The sequence below is a fragment of the Geospiza fortis genome, unplaced genomic scaffold, assembly GCF_000277835.1.
Source record: "Geospiza fortis unplaced genomic scaffold, GeoFor_1.0 scaffold94, whole genome shotgun sequence".
Taxonomy (NCBI): domain Eukaryota; kingdom Metazoa; phylum Chordata; class Aves; order Passeriformes; family Thraupidae; genus Geospiza; species Geospiza fortis.
Window position 1 is genome coordinate 733,089 of NW_005054394.1, and position 22,631 is coordinate 755,719.

Genomic DNA, 22,631 nt, shown 5'->3' on the forward strand with positions numbered 1-22,631 from the left:
ATCATAGAAGAACTCATAGGATTCCACGACCACGCTCTAATGGTCGCACTAGCAATTTGTAGCCTAGTCCTCTACCTCCTGACCCAAACACTCACAGGAAAACTATCATCAAGCACCGTCAATGCACAAGGCTCCTGCTGGTCTGTTGTGATTTCCACACAGTTTCTGTGATCTCACAATTGGTGCTTGAAAAATTGATAGTCTGAACTGACTGGGAAAGCCCAGCTTGTTAAGTTTGGAGCATTTTTTCCCCTGTAGAAGTTCATGTGCTATGATGACACTGAGCATGGAACCATCTGTGGGGAGTTTCAGGTACAATCTGTGACCTTTAACAATGGGAGAACAGATGTTCTTTTAAGACTGTCCATGCTGAAAATGCTCATATATCATCCTGCAGTCTTGGTTTACTTAGGCTGGTATTTAAACAACTCTGCTCAGTTGTGTGAACATCTTGGACTGTCTTATAAAGAGAAAGCAGCCAAGTCTCATAATTAGGTTTGAGATGGAACTTCCTACAGCCAGCTGTAAGCTAGGGGAGATAAGAAAATGGGTTTTTAAATTATAATTTTCAAATATGCAATGCTGTTATTCAAGCGGTTTATGCACAAGGGTTTGAGTTTTTGGAAATTTTCATGTGTTTGCAAATTAGTCTGAAAGAAGCAAAACAATCCATGAGACATATTTCCTTAATTTCCTGAAGGAATACTTGTGCTTAGAGCACACCAGAGAGCCTGAAAGCACTCTCGGGTAGGTGGGAGGAACAACCTTGGTGACTTTTGACTTTGTTATGAGATTTATTAATTGTATACAGTAATTATCTAAACGTTAATGATTCTTTTTGTCTTCAGTTCTAACTAGAGCATGCCTATCTATCTTAGATGTGGCAGCTGTTAGGAGGCAGTGGCCCTTACAGGCTGGCTCCTGCATGGCCCTGTGGATTACAGACAGATCATGTGGGCTCTGCTCCCACTCCATGCAAATCAAGCAATTAACTGAGAAACCACCCCGGCATGTGGATGTAATGCTCTTAGGCCCTTCCTGTTGCTGCCTCCTATGATCCCCCAGTGATTTATAGTCATTCCCTTGAGGCAGGACTGAGCAGAGCAGTGGCTACAGGATATTCCAACATGGGAGTAAATTTCCCATGGGGCTATATCTGCACATGGGGTATTTCCATTCTCAAGAGAGACGCTGATGGCAGTACAAGTGCTGATGTAGCTGACTTTGGTGATTAATAGTATTATTTATCTTCCTGTTTTCCCATAATGTTGAGTATTTGTCAGAAACATCCTTAGTGTGAAACAAAATCTTATTTTACCCATTTTGGGGACTGATTTACCATGCTCCCACACAGCAAATTTGATCTCTGACATGGAATTATTCTATCTTTGGTCTTACGTTTGATTTTTATTGTTTGTAAATATGAGGATTTTAGCCTTTTGAAAACTGGTTATTTTAAACCTGGATAAATACCTAGTACATTTTTAATATCCCCTTACCATATCATTTGCTATAATTGGCACCCCTAAAGGAGACAGAAAGCTTGTATTTAACAGGAACACAGCGAGATTGCTCCCTGCTAAAGGCCATAAATACACAATTGTTATTTTTGAGACTTGTCTGAGGTGTGATTACAGTTATTATGCAGCAGTTTAAAGAAAATAATTCATTTTGAATTATACAACTCTCAATGGATCAAAAAAACCAAGAAGTAGTTCTATTTTAGGAAGAGTATATTTTCTGCAGGTCCACTCTGAGTTGATGATTTGCTGGCTTTGAAGATTGTTGGTAGACAGGTTAGCAAGCTGTTGGAAAAAAACTCTGAAAACCAGGAATATAAAGCACTGAGTTCAGTCTGTAAGCATGTTTTGGGTTTGAGTCAGGGGTGTTAAATATGGTTCACGAATTTCAGAATTAAGATCAGAATTTATTTTTCAAACATAAATCAGGCATACTAAACCCAGAGGTCTGATTTATGTACCTCCTTAACCTCATATTGACCTCCTCAACTTCACAAGTTTTCTTTTAAATTTAACTTGTTATTTTAATGCATTTCTGTATCTGTCTCCTTAGATCAAGTGTTAAATTTTGCAGCAAACTCATAATTGATGCCTCTTTTCTTCCCCTGAAGTCAGCGATGAAACTCTTGTTAACTTTATGGCACGGATTTTATAACCTCTTTGCCAGGAAATCTATTCCAGTCTTGTGATCCCGTGACTGCAGTGGGAGCAGAGTAAGGCCAGTTTGAGTCTTTTTGCAAATCCAGTCTTAAACCTTGCCTACCCAAACAAGAACATCTGGAAGAGAGAGGCTCTCTATATGGGACATCTATAATTTTGAAATAACAGTTACAGGGATGGTTGGATTCAGAGGGCTGTAATTATCCAATGAAAGCCTTTGCCAAAATGTGGGTTGGAAGGTCAGCTCTTAAACTATTTATAAACCAGAAATGTCTTCCAGCCCATCAGGTGCACTGTGCCTTGCCAGGAGCACAGGGCCAGGCTGCAGCTCTGCCTGGTGAGAGCAGTTTCTACATGAGGCAAGTTGAGATCAGCCATGGAAAGTTGTGTTTTGCTCACAGAATGAAGTGGGTGTCATGTCTGTGGGTATGGCTAAATCTGCTTTCAGGAGAAGGGAAGAACCAATACCCAAAATCTCTTTAGCAGCTCACTGCTGGCTGTCAGTGTCCACAGTGGTGCCATGCATGGCTCTGGGTTAAAGAGTTTTGTTCTGTAGTTAAAATAATCATTAATGTTTTTGCATCTGGGATCATCTGGGCAGAAAAAAAGGAAAAGAAAAAAACTGGGAGTCTCAGCATTTAAATCTGAGATCATGAATACTTTGTCCAGGATGGAGGGTGAAAAAAAAACCCCAAAACAATCTAAATCCCAACCCAACTCAAAGAACCTCCCGTGTGGGAGGTGGCAAGGGGCACTTCTGAGATTTGGGGCAATGAATAATCAGTTTAGGTAGGAATGTATGAGCTGTGGATGTTTGCATCATGAGTGGTCACTCTTCCATGCCTAGCATAGGCTGCAAAGTGCCCAGTGTGCCTCATATGTATATAAAAGGTATGGACTTGACTCTATCCCACATAAAGGGACAAAAGACATTTCCAATGCAGAAGTAGAAAGTTTAGCTTGTGAAATTGGGTATAGGAGGCAAAATTCAAGTGTCAGAGGAGTAAATCCAAAAAGTTTATTTTGTTTTTGTGGATTCGTTTTGAATTTCCTTCCTGAGAGAACAAGGACCCCTCTGAATGTTTGGCCTGTGGGAAATGGAGGCAAATGAGGATGGTGAGACTTGCCCCAGGTCACTCGGTGAGTCAGGGAATCTGTGCAAAGACAGTCTGGGGAAATATCTTCCAAAACCACTGGTGCACCCAGACTTTCTGTGTTACAGTGGAATCCAGACAAGGCTCTCTTTTGGAAGAACCACAGCTGGTAACTTGAAGCTTTGTGTTTTAACCTAGACAGATTTTGCTTGTTCCAGTAGTAGGACCTCAGCTGTTGGTACTGTAGACAGCACAGGATGGCAACATTGCTCTTGTAAAAACAATCTTTGAGTCATATTGATAAAAAAAATCTTTTCTTCTTCCTCAGAAAAAGCAAACAGAACACAAATTGAAAACATAAATTTGTAAGATTCGGTCTGGAAAAGAAAGACCTAGGGAATCTGGGAATGCAGGCAGAAAATCTCTGGAGAGGATGTAATGGTTAAATCTCCATCACTTAAAATTTATGTATATTTTTAAGTTTCTTTCTAAACAAGTGCCACAAACTGTCACCCTAGATGTAGAGGCTGAAGTTTTCTAACATAGGTTATGCAACAGCTCGTAGTGGATATTTTTAAAAAGAGAAACCATTGACAATTCAGAAAATAGTAACTTCCACTTGACTGAAATCACTCTGTTCCTCTAAAATAATTGAATAGTCAGTCCTTAAAGGGAAGAAAAAATCCAGTGCAGTGAGTCTGTCACACAAGTAAAGCTGTGACTGCAGGGTCACTGCTCCTGACAAATTCAGGTCCCCTCTGATGTAGTACTCTCTGTGACTCGAGGAAGCTTTTGGCGTTAGCATAACACAGTGCAGCACCACATTAACCTTCATTTCATGTTGAGAGCTGTGGTCAAACTGTCTTTCTGAGAGGGGGAGAAAGGAAACTTTGGCCATCTTTGCCAGTCACTGATTTCTCAGTAGAATAAAAGAAATGTTTAATGAAATGACAGGTCATGACTTTTGCATGGGTGTGGGTGAATGAACTCAAGGGCAAGACCTGCTCACTAGGAATAGCAAAGGAGCAGCTGACTCTGCTCTATTCTCACCCTACAATTACATGGACAGGGCAACACCAACCTGCTGTTTGGGACTCAGTGGCTACAGCAGGACCTTTTGCTTTTAAAACATACTGAACTTCTGAAAGGAGCTAAAATAATTAAAGGCCCATTCTGTCCCAAACCTTCTGTTTTGTCTTCTGTGTGCAAAGTTGAGAGTTCTCAGATATTTTTATCTGTTTGTGTATGAGAAAAGAATGTTTGTGGTATTTTTTAAAATATAGTTTGAGACAGGACAGTCCTTGAGGAATCCCAGAGTTAGTACATGTGTGTGTGTGTATATGCATGCTCACACAAGTGCATGGATGTTAAATATATATATGGGAATATACATATATGTAGTACACATAATTATATTTACACATATGCGCATATTTGTGTATATATATGCCTGTGAAATTGAGTGAAATCTTAATTATATAAAAGTTACATGACATTAAAACTGTTAATAGAATTTAATATAATTCTGTCCACCAAATCAAATTTAAATGGTCAAATTAAATTCCATTTACTTTCCAAGAATTTAGTGGCTGTATCTGTTCAGGAATTTGTGTGCAAGCATTAAAACCCATGCCCTTTAATGTAATTAGGGCTATGCAGAAATCTTTTCTTTAAATCTGTTGGATTTTACTTCAAAATTGGATAAAGCTGCTCTGGATTTGCCTGTTTCTTTACTAAACATCTTTGTAAACCAATTAATATCTGACCTCTGAACATGGGATTGGACCTTCAAGCCAATTAAAGGCCTTTGAATATTTAATTTATTCTCAGTTGATGCAAAGGAAAATGACACTTATACATTGAGGAACTCCCCAATGCTTTTAACTCTTTATTAGGTTCCTCTGAAACTTTTACTGCTCCTCCTAGTCATATTAATTTTTTTCATTTTACAGAGTATATGGATGCATGGCAGCCCTTAAATGTGTCATCTGTTCTCCTGGATTCATCCATCTCCCACTTTGAAGTTGTGCATGTTAGCAGAGATATATCTAATGACTTCTCCACTGCCAGAGATTTTTGCCTATCTGGTAAGAAATGGTCATTCACAGCTTTACAGAAAATACTGACTTGTGAGCCTGAAAACCAAGAACAGCTTTCCCACTTCTGACATAGATACACTGATTTTACTTGTCTTTAAAGACTATCCCAGTGTTTCCTAGTCTGAGAGAGGGGGTCTGAAGTAGTTTAGAGAGAGATGCAATAGATATAAGTGCTGTAATAAACAGTTATTAGGTAATTTTGACACCTCTTGGGCGCACAGATCTCTTACTTCTCCAGGCATTGTACAGCTGGGAGAATATTATAGGAAATAATTAAAGCAATGATGTCTTGTTTTTCTGAAGAACCACAGCCATTTGCTAACCCCACCTGCCAACGCGTAAAGTAGCCTGTGGCACTGGTATGAGAGGAGGGCTTAACTGAGGACTAGGAGGAAGCAGGGATTGAGCTGTAGTGACAGCAAAGAGAATTGCTTTAGTCTACAGCCTGACCAGACAAAAGATTCCTTTAATGTCACATGACTGGGAAATCCTCAATGCCACAGAGTGGTAGAAATAAGGAAAGGTTCCCACTTACTCACTGGGGACTGTTAGAATTCAGATGAGGTTATTGCCACTTTGCTAGATGATGTTTTTCTCCTTCTAAAACCTGTGATAATAGTTATTTTGCTGCATTATTCCATTTTAAAGCCAATATAAGCTTCTGTCCTTTGGCTATTTTGGAGAATGTTCTGGGTATTTGGGGACATTTATGTCCCATTTCTCTGAATTACATCATATCCTTGTTGCTTCACCTGTTGTCAAACCTTTCTTTTAAGAACAGTGTAACACTGTTGTGCAAAATGTGAGAACACGTTTTTTTCCTGCTCTTTTTCTTCATGCTTCACCTCACAGCTTGTTCAAAGAACGAGTCATGTTCAGTGGTTACACTGGAGATCCAGCCTTCAGTCATAAGGTGCATTTTCTACCCTGATACTCAGATGTGTGCCCATGGCCTGCAAGGGCACAGCTGCTGGGTTTTACTCAAAGAACCTGCTACCTACATCTACAGGAGACAAGGTAAGAACAGGACAGAGCTGTGGAGGAGGAACCTCAACTGTGGTGCTCAGTTCTTGTGAATGGAGGACTGAGGAATTCCTCAGCTCATAAAACAACATGGATGTCTCCTAGACACTTGTCCATGGCTGTTTCAGAGGAGTTACAGCCAAAAGGATGGGAAAATTGTCCCCAAATATTGTTTAAAAATGCACGAAATTGTAGTGTTACCCTCTGGTGCTGAAGCAGGCATAACAGAGGAAGTCTAGTTTATGAAAGATGTTTTGAAAGTGGAGAGTAGTGAAACCAAACAACAACAGTAATGCAAGTCCAACTCTCAGCTTTTCATCTGCAGAAGATGCTTTGATATGTTCTTCCTTTTAAGCTTGGAGAAAAACACTAGGAGTGTTGAAAAGCCACTGTCAGCTGAAAGTATTAAGGGCAATCTCTAGAGAAAACAAAACAAAACCCAAACAGATATCCCTGCTCCCTAAACAGGATGAAATAATATTTTAAATAAGTGAAAAATATTTGAGAGAGAAAAAGTTGTGTAGACATTGTAGATAAGTAAAAATTCTGTTGTTTGGTTACATACTTGTTTGAAAGTGTATGTTTTGTTCGGTTTATTCCCCTTGATTTTTAAAGAGACTGCTTTCTTTTTATGTAATACTGGTTATTTTATTTATTAAAGGTAATTAGAACCCAGGCAACAATAAGAGGGAAAGGAAGAAAATTTTCCTTTTCACTGAAATTCTCTGAAGTCAATGAGAACTTTCTAGGTTGAAACTCAATGAGAGAAAAAGCAGTTTATCATTGCCAAGTAAAACAAAATCACAAACTGAGACACAAAAGTAGACTTGTGTTTATTGTTCATTACAGGTTTGGTTTTAGTCCCATGACTTCGAATTTTGTTCCTGTCTATCCAATACATTGTTTTAGGAGAAAAATAGCAGGAGGTGTCACTTCACTGTGTTTTAATGAACTGTTTTATAGGAAAACAGTAACAGGAAACTGTTAAATTTATCTGTGTTTCATTTAAAGAGGAGAATTTTAAACATAACAGAGTTACAAGAGTTTTAAACATAACAGTTTAAAGCTATGGGAAATGGGACTAATTTTCATTTCTAAAATGGTTCTAACTTGAACAAACAAATTATTCTTCCTCTGCTCACCCTCTGACAGATTTACTCCAGCCCATTTCCGAAACGGATTCAACCCCAAGAGTGTACATCCCATCCCATGGGTACCTGCTGGGCAAATCCCAGGTGATCCAGGTGGGCTCAGGATGGAGGAGCATCAGGCAGTTCCTGGGCATCCCCTATGCTGCCCCTCCACTGGGCGAGCAGCGCTTCAGCGCCCCGGGGCCGTTTGCCTGGCTGGAGCCCTGGAACGCCACCGAGCCTCGGTGAGGAACCCTGAGCACCTCCAGTTCTTGTCCAGCGTCAGTCTCATTACTTGGGTGTGACAGTGGGAAGGTGCCAGCAGCTCACATCCCATGCAGCAGACCAAGAACTTAATGTTACAACTCACTTTAAAAGTTTTTTGACCAATCACACAAAGCAAAAGCACATTGACAGTAGTTCCATCCAACCACTATAAGCACACGTACCTTTGGTTAAAACAATACTTATTTCAATCACAATACCTGCTTGTAAACCTTAAAACACAATGCACAGATTATTAGAAATTTAAATAAATTATTATTATTAAATAAATTTAATAATTTTAATAATAAAAATTAAATAAATTAATATTATTTAATTTAATAATAAATAAATTTAATTTCTGAAACAGAGTGGAATTTGTAGGTGTGCAGGGGAGACAGCCTGTGAGCCTCAGCCCTGCTCTCTTTACAGCTGGTACTAATTTTGTGTACTTTATGTTGTGTGGGTTTTTTGAAAGCACATTTTTAAGTTTTAAGCTTTTTAAAATGAGGCAGGGTTTCTGAGGACGGGTTCTATGCACACAATAATGGTTCTAGCTCCATTATTAAGTTTAGAACTTCCTAATATCTTGCTAGATAAACTTTTTTGCAGTTTAGGGAGTTATTCTAGACAAGTGTTAATACACAGACCATTGTTCTATTTTTCCTTACTTTTCTACATTTTACTTAATTTTTCTGCTGACCAATCCTATGGCTACTGCTTAGCTCTAATCACAGTTCTGCTGTCTCTGAGGCCTGCCTTTTGCAGCTTTCCCAAAAGCCTCTGATTTTATGGATTCCCACATGCAGGAGTGCTGGTCCAGCCAGGACTGGGAAAGCTGCTGGAGTGATGACAACAATATTCATGTCCTTTCCTGCAAAGCAACCTACAGAGTACAGATAGATACTTTGATTAGCAAAGAGAATAATTTATCCATCTATATGTTAAAGCATGCAAGCACCTCAAGAGAAAAGTCAAATTCCTGTACACTTGTTGAATCTCTGCATAATTGCCCATCGTTTGCTGTCAGTCCATTTCCATTCTGAATAATATTTATACAGGTATTTATTATATTTAAACAAACAGTTTTGCTCCTGCTGAGCCATACATTTGTACACATTTAGTCCAAGAGGGGCACTTCAACACTGATGTAACCAGAATCTGTGGGCCTTACATAGAAATATTCTCTACCTGGTAGTGTCCAAGAGATCAGAAAATCAATCTCTTCTGTCCAAAACCTATTAAAGGGAGTTGAAAGTGTATTTGGCCTTTGGTTATCCCATCCTTCAGGATGCTCCTGAGCTGTGGAGGTGTGAAGCCACAGCCTCGAGTACATTGCAGGGATCTGGTGGGATGTGACTTTTTGTTTCCCAGGGTGTTCAGTGGTGTTATTTTAGCACACACAACACCAGCTCTTGGTTTTTGAGCCATTGTGAGGTGTCTTGTAGGGCTTAGTTAGACCCACCTGCCTCTGTGATCTCCCCTTGAAGACCCAGGGTTTCAATGAGCAGCCTGGCTGAGATTTTCAAAACGATTTGGGGACCTTTGTCAATCTGTCCCTGTCTTTTGAATCCACAGTGCTTCTTAGTCCAATGAAGAATTTGGCCATTATCTTCTATTATTCATTTAAGGTTAAAAAAGCAATTATTTGAGTTGACACTTGCAGAATTGGAGCGGCCTCACTTTATGTATAGAAACTGTTGATTTTTTTAGGATTCTATATATTCTGTATTGATGGTAAATATTTATATATAAGACATTCACATTAGCACAGTGCCATTACTGATGGAAGAGATATATTTATTTATCGGCTTGGACTTAATAAAAGACTTAAAAAACTGGAAAAAACCAACCCAACCCAACCAAAACCAGCAGCCAGCTATTGGAGTCTCCAGTGCTTCAGCAGGTGGCAGCCTTTCTCCTGGGAGCTGGAGAAAAGAAGCCTTTTCTCTGCTGCACTGTGGAAAGCTGTATGATAGTGTAATGCCTATTGTCCTGGCAGATTTCCTACCTGGGAATTTGTATTTTTTCTGCCAAAAGTGGCTTCAGCAGGTTTTTTTTGTTTTGGAGATTATGTGCTCCACTATGCCAGTGTGAAAGTTGTTGAGTGACATCACCATCCTAGATGAATCTCCCCCTTATGGAAAAAAAAATTGTAGAATTCCATTAAGTCTGGTACTTTTCACTGTAGTTTTCTAATAATTTCTTTACAACTTTGGGACAAAATTTTACAAGTGCATTAAAAATGATAATTTAGAAATAATTCTCTGAGCTATTACCATATTTTCTGAAGTTCTTTTGGCTTCTTCACTATTAAATTGTGAGTTTTTTCCTAACTCATTATGTGGTATGGATAAAGCTGTGAAATAGAAGAACTGGCTTCAAAGTAGGTTTCACTGAACAGCAAAAATCATCCACTTGATTCAAGTTTGATATGCTTGAGCTGATTAATCTCACTCAGATGATGGCCAGAAAATAATTTTCTCTATGTGGTTGGCTACTGAATTCTTATTGGAAGGGTACTTTTAACATTAATTGGCACTGTTAATAGTGTGCTATGCTCTTAGAACAAAGAGATTTTAAAAATGCATTAAAATTTTGAAGTTACCAAATTTTCCCACAGACCAGAAATTAAAATAAACACCATGAAATGTAGCCCACAGACCACTGGGAAATAAATCAAAGTGTATGTAGCCCACAGAGTATTAGAAATTTAAATAAATAACCAGCATGTCAGCCAAAGAGTGGATTTTGTAGGTGTGCAGGGGAGACTGCCTGTGAGCCTCAGTCCTGCTGTCTTTACAGCTGGTGGTAATTTTGTGCAGTTTATGTTAAGTGTGGGTTTTTTGAAAACATATTTTTAAGTTTTAAGGTTTTTTAAATGAGGCAGGGTTTCTGAGGAGGGCTTCTAGGCACACAAATGCAATGCATTATGTGCATTTATACAAACCCACATAGCTGTGTTAACTTATAGGTGGGCACAGTTTTAAATGTGATCAAGATTCACAAATTTAAAGAATTTATTAACTAATGCATCAAAATATAAGGAAGTAGCAGCAGTGGAAGGAGAATAAAAACCTTTTTTACTGTGACTTTCTCAATGTGTGTCTCTAGGGCAGCATGTTGGCAGCCAGGAGATGGAGAGGCCCCACCACAGTCTGTCAGTGAAGACTGCCTGTATCTGCACATCTTTGTTCCTGACACCACTGTAAGTATGAGATGTAATTAAAATCAAATTTTTTTGTAGCTGAGGAGTGTCTCTTTCCAAAGTGCTTTTAATTGTCATGGGTGGCTATTTTGCCTGTGTTCACAAAGCCTTTCAAAAATTAGGCACTCTGATGTCTTTCCTGGTACAAGAGTATTCCCTACAGGCTTTGTGTGAGCTGTGTTGGGTGACTAGGAGGGCAGCACACTAAAAAGCCAGAAATAAGAGTGAGACAGAGAGGGAACACAACACCAGAAGCAGGTGACAGCAAAGGAGGAGAAATCAAGGACAGGGATGGCAGTGCTCCTGCAAGCAGACCATCTGTCCAGGAGACAAGAATGCAATACAATACATCAACATTTACTAGCAGGCAGGGGCTGCTGATAGTTTTTTTCACCCTCCTCTTTACTGTTCCCCTGTTGACATCTGTGGGAGTCTGTTGAGAAATGACAGTGGCAAGCAGTGCTAGATTTGTGGCCAGCTCACAGAGCTTAAAAATAGATGTTTCCAAAAATGGCTAGGCCACTGGTAGAATGTGAAGAATTTTCCTTTGAAAGTTCTTGATTTTCTCATTCTAAACAGATATAAAAGAAAGCTATTCTTTTATATTCTAAACAGATACAAAAGTTAACTTTTATATTCTAAACAGGTATAAAAGTTAAAGCCAAGCTAAAATGATTGGCCAGTCCCTGGGGGGCTGGGGATGAAGATGTGAATCCCATTGAGGAGTGGGCCCAGAAACAGGAACTTTTTTTTTTTCCACAGTACTGACAATTTTCAGAAGGTGATGGTAGTTGTAATAGAAATTTATGAATCTGTCATACTGCATGTCTGGAAAGAACTGGTTTAGCAATCTGACAGCAGCACAGAGAGTCCCTTGCAGGCCCATTTTAATCATCAGAGACACCAACAGTCTGTCTTCTCCCTGCAGCATGAGGCTGTCATTTTGCCTTGAGTGCAGTCACTACTTATTGAAAACATCAGGTCACTGTCCCAGGCAGTTTGCCATCTATGCTTAAGAGCTGCTTTCAAGATACTTGATTTGAAAACATTGTATTTCCCACTTAAAGACTAAATAGGCTTGTCTATTCTCCTTCTCAGTCCTGTGACCTGAATCTCTCCTGTCTTTTGTAAAATTGTAAGGTAGAAGTAGGTCCAATCAAGAAAATCAGTTTCACATGCATAAGTCTAGTCCAGGAGAGAACTAAAATTTCTGGTTTTGCAGAAGTAGCTGGGAACAGAAGGCATTGAATTTTCCTTCTCTTTTTGGGGCAAGCTCTATTTTTTACTCTCATGCAGATAGATAGTTATATATTTTCAGCCTGTGAAAAGTTAAATTAGCTAGTAAATATGGAATATAAAATCTCCCAGAGGGCAGTGAATGCAGAGGTCATTCAGGAGCATTTTGAGCCTCAAAAAGAGTACAGTGCAGGCACTGCTGCCTGTCACCAAAGGGCTCTCAAAGTGTCAAGCACTGAAGAAGGTGAATGACATAATTTTGCTTCCATAGCTACATGTACCACAGTTAAACTGGCACTTCTGACTTTTTTCCACCTATAATCATCACCACCTGTCACACTAGCTCAGCAAAGCTGTGCTTTGCCTTTATTTAGAAAGGGTTTAATTGTAAGATCAAGACTTAAAAATCCCCATTAAATAGGAATAGAAACCCTCTTTCTTCTTTCTCCATTTCCTGCACATTCCCATCCTTATTGTGTCATCCCCATTGTACTCAATCCTTTACAGAGTAATATTGTACAGTAGTAAAAGCACTGAAGGTTTCCCGTCTTGGTGGAGTTTAAATCTGTCCCTGTCAAGTAGCTCATCAAGTGTTTTACAGAAGGATGAGCAGGGAGGTTGGACCAGATGGCCCCAAGAGTGTTCCCTTCCAAGGTTAACCATTCTGGCATTCTGTGATGGAGAAGATGCTTGGTAATATTATGAAGCTTCTCAGATTTCCAGCTGAATTGCATCATCCTGGTGGCTGCTGAACTTCATTACCCTATTAGGGCTTGCACGTGGCATCTAAACCCCTGCTCATAGTCCCTATGAGACCATGATGGAGCTGCTGGGCTTCCCATTGCTTGGTGCAGAAAAAGAAATGGGGATGCTGCATCCAGACACTTGGCTCTGTGCACAGTCCCAGTGCTAAATCTTCCCCTGAATTACTCCATATCTGTAGCAGCTGTTGTAAATGGCTTTAGTTTGCAATTTCCAAATTTTAGTGCCCATCTTTGCCCTTTGTTAGCTTTTGATTGTGTAAAGTCACTTAGAATAATGTAATATGCAATTTACAGGGCAGCTAGAGGTCATGGTGCAGTGGAGACTGTGGACATGTGGGAAATGCTTAGTATGAGCCTCAGGGTTAACCATGCTGAGCTGAGGAGATGGAGCAGGCTAAATATAACTGTTAGTACCATTTTAGCTGAACTTGATGTGGTTGTATTTCAGAATGAATTTCCATGTGAAAACAGATGATTTCATTTTTTTCTTCACCCCCCATCTCTCTCTGTGTTGCATGCGGTGCAGAAATGGATGGGAACCAGGGACAAGGCACTGCAAGTTAGGCAGTTTCAGTTCAAGACAAGTTCATGAGAAAAAACAACTGTCTCAGTGCTTGCAATGTCTTGTGTTTTCATGGCAACATTGTTGTGTTCACAAGAAGCCCCTGAACTGATTCATCAGAGAGATAAGTGAGGAGTGCACACAGATATCTGTAATTTTGCAGGATGCTGCAGCCATTGCTGCTTTGTTGCTTCTCTCACACAACCATTTGTGTTTTTGCTGGAGACATTCTTTGCCAGAACAGATGGGACTGCTGTGTTTAGCTAAGCTCCATCCAGAAAATAACAGCAGCAGAGCCCACTGCCCTCTAGGTGCAGGGAAAACCAGCCCCAGATGTACTTTGATGCTGCTACAGGAAAGGGAAAAACCAAACCAACCTCCCCCCTTCTGTTCACTGAAGGATATTTCTACTGAGTGTCTGTAACCTGCTGGCAAGTGCTGAGGTGTCCTGGGGCTGTTCTGCCTTTTTCCTGCTGTGTGTGCAGAGAGGGTCCATACCTGGTGCTGCTCTGGGAAAAAAGCTTCTGTTTCTCTGCAAAATCAGGTAGCTCTGCCAGGAGTGTTAACATGGGTGCAGATTGGCACTCCTTGCCATCCCAGGAATCCTGCTGGGCTATTTGAGGCAGAGTCCATCTGTACTTTGTGAGATGTGGGTTTCTCCTCTGCAGAGACAAAGTCCTCTCTATAGGATCCATCTGTGTATCTGGTAGGGGAAAATTTCCATGGGCACTAAAGGAGCATGGAGTATTATCAATATCAAGTGACATTTTTGAGCCTAGGCAGTGTTTGAGTGCTGAAGACTTGAGAGCAAGAAGCAGCTGTGCACAGCTGTGAGCTAGTCTTACACAAGATGGAGCAACCCAACAGGCCTTTTTCTTCTCCTCTTTGCCACTTGTTTGAACTTTTCCTGCATGTTTGTGCAAAGCAGATGTGCTCAAGCAAAGACAAGCACACCACATGCTCAGTGCCCAAGCCAGCAGAAGCTGGCCTAGAGGAGATTTTGGCTGGTGGAATACTGTGGTACTGTTAGATCTACTTTATACTGGAGATAGTGCCCTCTTTGTGATATACAGATCATTGCAGACAATTTGTGGACAATTGTGGACAACACCCTTTAAATTCCAGACAGATAGGCAGATATTCCCTCTTTATGGTCACTCTTAAAAAGCTATAAATGGCTTAGATAATGTTCATGAGGAAGCTGCTTGTGTTATTATCAGTGACCTAACAAAGCAATTGACAACAGGAATATTAATCTGGTCATTGTCATGGCAGGTCAAAAACATGTCAGTGTTGCTGTTCTTCCACAATGGAGGGAGTTACAGTGCTGAGGAGGGAAAGACAACCCTGGATGGATCATACCTGGCTGCCATCGGTAACGTCATCGTTGTGACGGCAAACTACCGGGTCGGTGTCTTTGGCTTCCTGAGCACTGGTAAGTCATGGGTTTCCACAGCAAACACAATTATGCATTCCGTAACTCTTCTGATTCTGATTTTTAGTTTTGCAAGTTATTTTTTAACTCAAGTAAGCTATATTTTTCACAGATTTTTTTTCTAAATTATTATGGGAAAAAAATGGCCAAGAAATAGTGGAGACTTGAAGGGAAAGGGGAGAGGCTGGGGGAACAGGGAGAGCAACAAACCAAACCCAATATCTATATCAAAGCACTGGCTAGACTTGTGCTTGCAGATGAACTTCTGGATATTGAGTTTTGCAGACACATATGAAATTTGGTTAGTATCAAAATTCTTGCTAATTCCAGTGGCCTGTCATTGTGGGTAGAGTTTTCAATGGTTCCAACTTCCAACCTGTTCCATCCATGAAATATTGCTGATGCTCTCTTGTGCCCATGTCAGAGTGGGGAAGGGGCAGAGACAGATAACTGCAGGTTTGTGGTAAGAAGGATGTGAGAGGATGGAAAGTAAGGCACAAAGGTAGTTGGTTGGTTCCTTAGTAATCCAGCCTGACTTCTCTGAAGGACTTTCCACATTTAATCTGAATCGGCACTGGCCTGGCTGTGACTCAACATTTACATGTTCTGTGTTGCAACCCTTCCCCTTGTTCCAGTGTAAAGGATTTTTGCTCTCCTATTGCCTCCTAATACCAGTTGCCATAAAAAATTATACAAATTCCCATTACAAACAGGATTTTGTCTTGTACAAAGAGGTATGAAAACACACATTTGATCTCCCTAAATCTTTGGGATAGTGCCATCAGGTCTTGGGGATTGTTTTTTTCATTTTGCCTTTTTTTAGCCTTGTCTTTTTAAGCAAGTAGGGAACACTTTTCTTTATACCATCTTTCACTTCTGCCTGGGGCAGGGGAACTTAAGGTAGAGAGCCACTGAGAGAAAATGCAACAGCTGCAAGTGGAGCTCTGTCTCAGTCTGGTGACAATCCTTGGTCTCTTTAGTGGGCATTTTAATACACTTAAAACTTATAGGATGTCATATTTGCCATGTTTGCAAGTATCTGACCTACATACTTGGACTCATGATCCTTCTGAGTGTTCACTGCTAGTGATGTTGGGTGGATTTTGCCTGGTTTGAGGTTTTAGCTGTAGCTGTTGGTTATTTTTTCCCTTCTCTGTTTATTGTTTTGTCCAAAGCTCACTCGCAGCAAAGTCTCTTCATTCTGTAATAGAGAGCTGTCGCTACAAGATCCCTACTTATTTAGATAAGAATTTGGTTATGGCTGTATCTGGAGAAAAAAAATCATTGTTTTCATCAGTGCAAACCCAATGTTTATGAAAGTGATACCATAATTTCAGTTTGTCTAGAGCCAAATGCAGTGTGGGTATGTGCTGTGAGAGCTTCCAGTATACTGCACTGCCCACACCACCCTCCTTCAGCCCTCTGAACCTCACCTAGGTTTCCTCCTAAGTGGAAAATGCTGGTTGGGCTGAATATGATACAGCAGTATTTATATGATGATGAATAATTTAGGAAATTTATTTGGTCTGTGTTGCAGAGGGTTCTGCCTGCATGTCCCAAAATGTCAATACATGGGCTTGATGTGCATGGTTGGCATTCCCGCAAGCCTTCAGATAGAGGTGGTTCATTACATGACTTTCTGGGGACCTTCTCTTGCTCTCTGTACTGTGGACCTGTGGTCAGAGAGAATTTCAGTCTTTCCTGGCCTCTTCCTCTTTGAGAAGTCCATGGTGTGGATTTGGGAAAATTGTACAGTCCTAGAATCACAAAATATCTGAAGTTGAAAAGGACTCACAAGAACCATTGAAGTGCAGTTCTTGGCTCTGGACAGGACAACCAGGAATCCCACCATACACCTGGGAATATTGTCCAAACACACCTTGAACTCTGTCAGGCTTGGTGCTGTGACAACAAATGGGTGATTATTTCAGTCATTAACCATTAATATTCCAGAATCCTGCACCTGCTCCTATGGAACTTTTGCCATTGGTTTCAAAAGGAGCAGGAGTTCACCCTTAGGGCTTCACAGCAGGGCTGTTTGAAGGCCCTACAGTTAGAAATAAAAGTTATGAACTTGTGAGTAATGTTAGTTTGATTGTCCAACTAAGCAAAGTCCTGAATCCTCTCAAGTTGATTTGTTATAAATTACAAAACTAGAGAGGAAGGAGTTAAATAGATTTTTAGGGAATTGAAGAGTAGTGAAAACAGAAGATTTCCTTTTGTTTGGAGTTTTTGTTAGTTCTGTAGTTCTTCTGGTCTCTCACTGGCAGGGCTTTTGCCAAAAATGAAAGAACTCTCTTTCTTCTAAACATAAAAGATGTTTGATTAAATTTGTTATCACCCATTAATGTTGCAAAAATGATACATATCCTTATTAATGCCTTCAGTTCTTCCTTTGTGTCCAAAAAAATTAAAGTGAGTTGCCAGTGATATGGATGGCAAGAGTTTGGAGAAGACAGTCATGTTTTAGGTTTTACTCTTTAAAGATTCCATGAAGTCATATAAACCAGAATGATTTCATGCTTTAATTTAGCACTATTGTTCTTCTTCTGTTTAGTAATAACAGAAGGTAGCACACAAAGACTCTGGTTTCTTTTCAGCTTCCTTTGGTCCTCAGGAATGTGATCTTTTCCTGCAAAAAGGCAGTGGAAAAGATTCCTGGCAGACATGTTTCTTTCAGTCTAACTCCTATGAAGGTCTATGCATGCATCTGCTCTCCAGTGTGGTACATTTCACAGCCCAGTTGTGGTTTTTGCCAAGGAGAAAGGAACTGGTTATATTTCCCTTTTTTGGTCTTTTTGTTTAGTATAGTGAAAGCAAGGCAGATTGTGTGGCTAAAACATTTACATGGATCTGCACATAAAAATTTCTTCACCAATGGGATTGTAAAACATTGGAACAGGCTGCCCAGGGCAGTGGTTGTGTCACCATCCCTGGAAATATTTAAAAATATGTAGATGTGGCACTTGGGGACATGGTTTAGTGGTGAACTTGACAGTGCTGGGTTAACAGTTGGTCTCAATGATTTAAGGGTTCCTTTCAACCTGACTGATTCTATGATTTCATTGCCTTTGGAGTGGTCTCAATGGGGGTGGAGCAGGTCCTTAATATGAGATTTCCTTTTTAAAAAGTGGATTTATTGCTGGATTGAGAGCTCTGGGAACTGGTCATGGTATGCAGAACAAACAAAAAAAAAACCCAAAAAAATCAAATCACAAAACTAAAAAACGAAGCAGGGAAAATATTTCCTCCATTGCTTCACTGGTGTGGCTTGGACTGATCATCTGAAACAATGGCTGTAGGTCATAGCTTTTTGGGCCTTTCACTTTTTGGCTGCCATACTGAAAGGCTGTTCCTAGCAATGGCTGTGGTAGTGTGGGCACCTCTAAGATCTGCAAGGTGACCATTAATCTCTTCTCCTCTATATTTACTCTGCTGCGTAAACTGGTGTGTTTGATACCTCAGGAATTCACTACAGGATGTACACTTAAACTGCTCCTTGCCCAAGACCTGTCTACAAAGCAGCACCTTTTTATTCCACTCTCTGATAATTTTAATTCACTAGTTTCTGAACCTACCCTTATTTTAAACTTGTACTATTTGGTCTTGGCAATGAAAGAAACAAATAGTTTCAGCTGTGTTTCTATTCACAGCTTTTCTGTTTTATCCTGTGGGTTTTTGGTTTTTTCCAAGTTTTAAATGTGAAGAATTTTAAAACTTTGAAAATGAATGGCTCATTGTGGATTAAAAAGAAGCAGACAGTGAATAATAATTTTCTGTTCCTTTTTTTACAAACCATGGGGGAATTACTTATTTCTCCTTTTGTTGACATAAAATCAAGCTTACCTACATTCTTGCATCATTAGATGCTATCAGCATTAGTTACTTTTTAGTCAAAGTATCAGGTTGTGACTTTCTGGTGTTGAAAAGGAGGTGCTCATATTTAGGTATAAGAAGCACATGATTAATTATTTGTTTGTTGTTATGTTTACAAAAATATTTATATATATATATATCAGATTTGTATTGGATAGTCATAGGACAATCTCAAAGAATATAGACAGAAACATTATAAATTTTAAAATAATATCTGGAAAAGTGTAAAGAAATTAAAGATGTTGTGATTTGTGATTGGTCAGACAGGGCAAGTATAAGTGGTATGTAGGAAGGAAACATGCAATCAGGTGTACTCCAGGAAAACAGTAATTCTTATAGATCCCTTCCAACTTGTGAACTTGGCAAATACACAGATTTCTTTTGCTTGTTTTAAATTCATTTTAAGATTGAGCTACTTATGTAGAAAAAGAATCTTATGGCTAAATCTATAGGTACTTGAGCCTGGATTAGTATCCTGCCATGATGTGTCATAATGAAGCTTAGACGTTCATGTGTTATTTTTCTGTCGCTGGGACAAAGCAGCACCCCCAGGGCTGCCCTGTGGAGTGGTAAAAACTGAAATGGAGTCACTGTATAAAGTGATTACCTTGAAGAGACCACCTCAGTCTTTTAAACTCTGGTATCAGTTTTGTCAAGTTTCATCTGCAAGAGCTGCAAAAAATGTAACATTTACCCCAAACTTCAATGTTTACAGCTTTCTTTTCAGCCGTGTTTTGTCTCCTCCACCAGGCTCTGCTGAGGCCAGAGGCAATGCTGGCCTTTGGGACCAGCTTGCAGCTCTGAGGTGGGTGCAGCAGAACATCGCCAGCTTTGGGGGCGACCCTCGCCGCGTCTCCATGGGCGCCGCACGTGGCGGAGCCGACATCACCAGTGCCCACCTGCTCACAGATACAGCGGGCACAGAGCCCTTCAGGAGGCTGCTGCTGATGGTGAGTTCAAGGGTGCTGCTACAGAGGTGAGGATCTGCAGTGTGTGGGTGCTGGTTTTATTTCATCCATACCCTGCCAGGGCTGTTGTTGCTGCAGTTATTTTTCATCTCACCTGTGACTGTTATCTCCAGGAGCTGGATGCTTTGCCAGGATGTACAAGAGATGCACTTTGGTGTTTGGTTTACTCATAGTAAGAATGCAGTTTTCGTCACTGTGGTTTTTTGTGTGTTATATAAATAACCTTGTTTCATAACCTGGAGGTACAACAGCTTACTTTCCATTCCATAAATTTGATGTTGGTCAGCAGCTTTTAGACCCTGAAACTGATGAGCCAAACTCCCACATGTTAAAGTATCCAGTCTTAAGACAGATTTCATTTAAAAGAAAAAAAAATAAGTTTCAGAGAGTAAAAATCAGTTTACAATTGGGCCTGTTTCCTGTCAGCTTAGACCATTTTCTCAGTCACTCCAAGTGATCCATATCCTTACAGTCTTTCCTGTGTTGAGTCTCAGGACTCTGATATCAGTTTTGTCAGCATCAATACTGCCATTTATCTTCACAGCCTCAGTGTGGCCTGAAATGAGGCTTAATCACCAGAGGAAGTTTATATATCCATCAGAAAAGGTACTTGGACAAAGTGAGCTCTGCTAGCAGTGCTGCCTTGGAGCAGAGAGCAGTGGAATAAAATTCTTGGTTCAGGAACCCTCAGGGGCCAATTAAATAAAAGGCTGCCTTCAATATAATGACATCTTAATGCAGTATCTAATTGTTCTTCACTGTGTCCTTGCTTCAGGAAGCATAACTTGCTTTTGCATCCCTGTGGCTCAATAAGTTTATTTTAATTGCATCACTCTGGTGGGGAAGGCAAGGGAAGTTTTTGAAAATTGCTGCTTATTATTTTTTTTCTGTCATTATCAGATAATTCCTCACACAGTTCATAGATTTTTAGTCAGCTCTTGACATGGAATTTAAGTTGCTAGAAGACCCAGAGTACTTTTCTCTCAGTTTCCTCCTACTCTGAAGTCACAAACCCTTTAGTGACATGGCTGAGGATGGGACCCTGTGAAAACTGTGTCAGGACACAGTGAAATTTAACAATTAATTTAGCTGAACCAGCAATTTAACAGCTGAGCCACTTAGGGAAGGGAAATGCAAGGATCTCTTTGCTTATTGTTGCTTCTAGAAAGTAGTTCCACGTTATGTATTTTCTTTTATAAAGAAAGTTTAAACTCATTCTTTCTCCTACAGCAGAACACTGATTAATGGAAAACAGTGGCAAGTGCAATGAGCAGACAGGTGCACCAATTCTTCCCACTTTTCTAGTGTTTATATAGTTTTTCTTCTGGGGCTGTGAAGACCACTGTCTTGGCAAAAGCAGCATCTCCACTGAGTTCCGAGTAGTGTTAATTTCAGATTTCAGAGTAGTGTTAATTATTTATCGTGACAGCCTCACACTGGATTTCATTTTCTTGTGAAATACACTGACAATATAAAAAGCAAGCAACAATTGAAGTAGCTTGTAGCTTAAAAGTATACTTGATCTGTCTTTGTTTTTTTAAGTGGTGCTAAAGTTGCTTTTTCACTTACCTCTCCTGTAAAGGGATGTTTTTGTTCAAAGACACCAAAATCATTGAGTACTTTTAATTTTACTGTAAAAAAGGAGATGCACACAGACTAGAATCACGAAACTGAGAATATATACCAGGTATACATTTCCTGAGGGAAAATCCCTCAATAGAGCTCTTCTGCAAAAGTCAGCTTTGTGCTCCTTGTTTCTGTATTTGTTATGCATGATAAAACCATGCTGTTCCTGAGCATGCAGAGAGGAGTGGTGAATGAAACTTTACTAGAAAATGTGCACCTGAAATAGCAAAATGCTTTTGAGTTTCCTGTGTCTACCCTATAATAGTGTTTGCTTGGAACAAATTTGAAAACAGATTGAACAAAATCAGTACAAAGCTATCACAGGGATGTTTTAGAATTTATTTCATCTTTCAGTGGTGTGATTAGAAATAAGTGTTATCAGTAATTCTGGTCTTATTTTAAATGGCTTAAGAGCATTAGCCTGACATTTGAGTTCATTTTTTGATCACTCAATTAACCAGTGTAATGTTGCTGTAGGTGACTGGATCAATGGTATGGATGGCAGGAGGCTGCAGAGGGCAGCTGTGTTGGGTGTCTTTCAGGCATGCCTGGTGGGTGCCAAGAGCAGCTTCCAGCCTTCTTCCACCCAGTGCAAGGGAAGACACCAGGTCCCTCCTGGCCATGGAAGCAGATCAGACAATGGTGCAAAGAGAAGGTTTATTGCTCTTCTGCTGCAGTTAGGTCCAGGGCTCTCTGACATGGACCCTAAATATCCCTGATCCTGGTTACAGAATCACACAGAATTTCTAGGTTGGAAGAGACCTTTAAGATCATCGAGTCCAACCCATCTTCTAACACCTCAACTAGATCATGGCACCAAGTGCCAGATCCAGTCTTTTTTTAAACACATCGAGGGATGGTGACTCCACCACCTCCCTGGGTAGATGATTCCAGTATTTGATCACTCTTTCTGTGAAAAACTTCCTCCTTAATTCTAGTCTGTACCTCCCTTGGCGCAATTTGAGACTGTGTCCTCTTGTTCTGTCTGTTGTTGGCCGGAGAAAGAGACCGACGCCCAGCTCACCACAGCCACCCCTCAGGAAGCTGAAGAGAGTGATAAGGTCACCTCTGAGTCTCCTTTTCTCCAGGCTGAACAACCCCAGCTCCCTCAGTCGTTCTTCATACGGCTTGTGTTCCAAGCCCCTCACCAGCCTCATTGCTCTTCT

The 22,631-nt window shown here is 40.2% G+C and overlaps 1 protein-coding gene across 1 annotated transcript in view; it reads left to right on the forward strand.

The window, feature by feature from the left end:
• TG (thyroglobulin) overlaps positions 1-22,631 on the forward strand; it is a 155,150-nt gene that overhangs the window by 66,791 nt on the left and 65,728 nt on the right. Inside the window, exons 38-43 of the mRNA XM_031060887.1 lie at positions 5,227-5,361; positions 6,226-6,390; positions 7,549-7,771; positions 10,905-10,998; positions 14,836-14,995; positions 19,622-19,821. Coding sequence (XP_030916747.1) covers positions 5,227-5,361; positions 6,226-6,390; positions 7,549-7,771; positions 10,905-10,998; positions 14,836-14,995; positions 19,622-19,821 — 977 coding nt within the window. The remainder of the gene's footprint in view (positions 1-5,226; positions 5,362-6,225; positions 6,391-7,548; positions 7,772-10,904; positions 10,999-14,835; positions 14,996-19,621; positions 19,822-22,631) is intronic.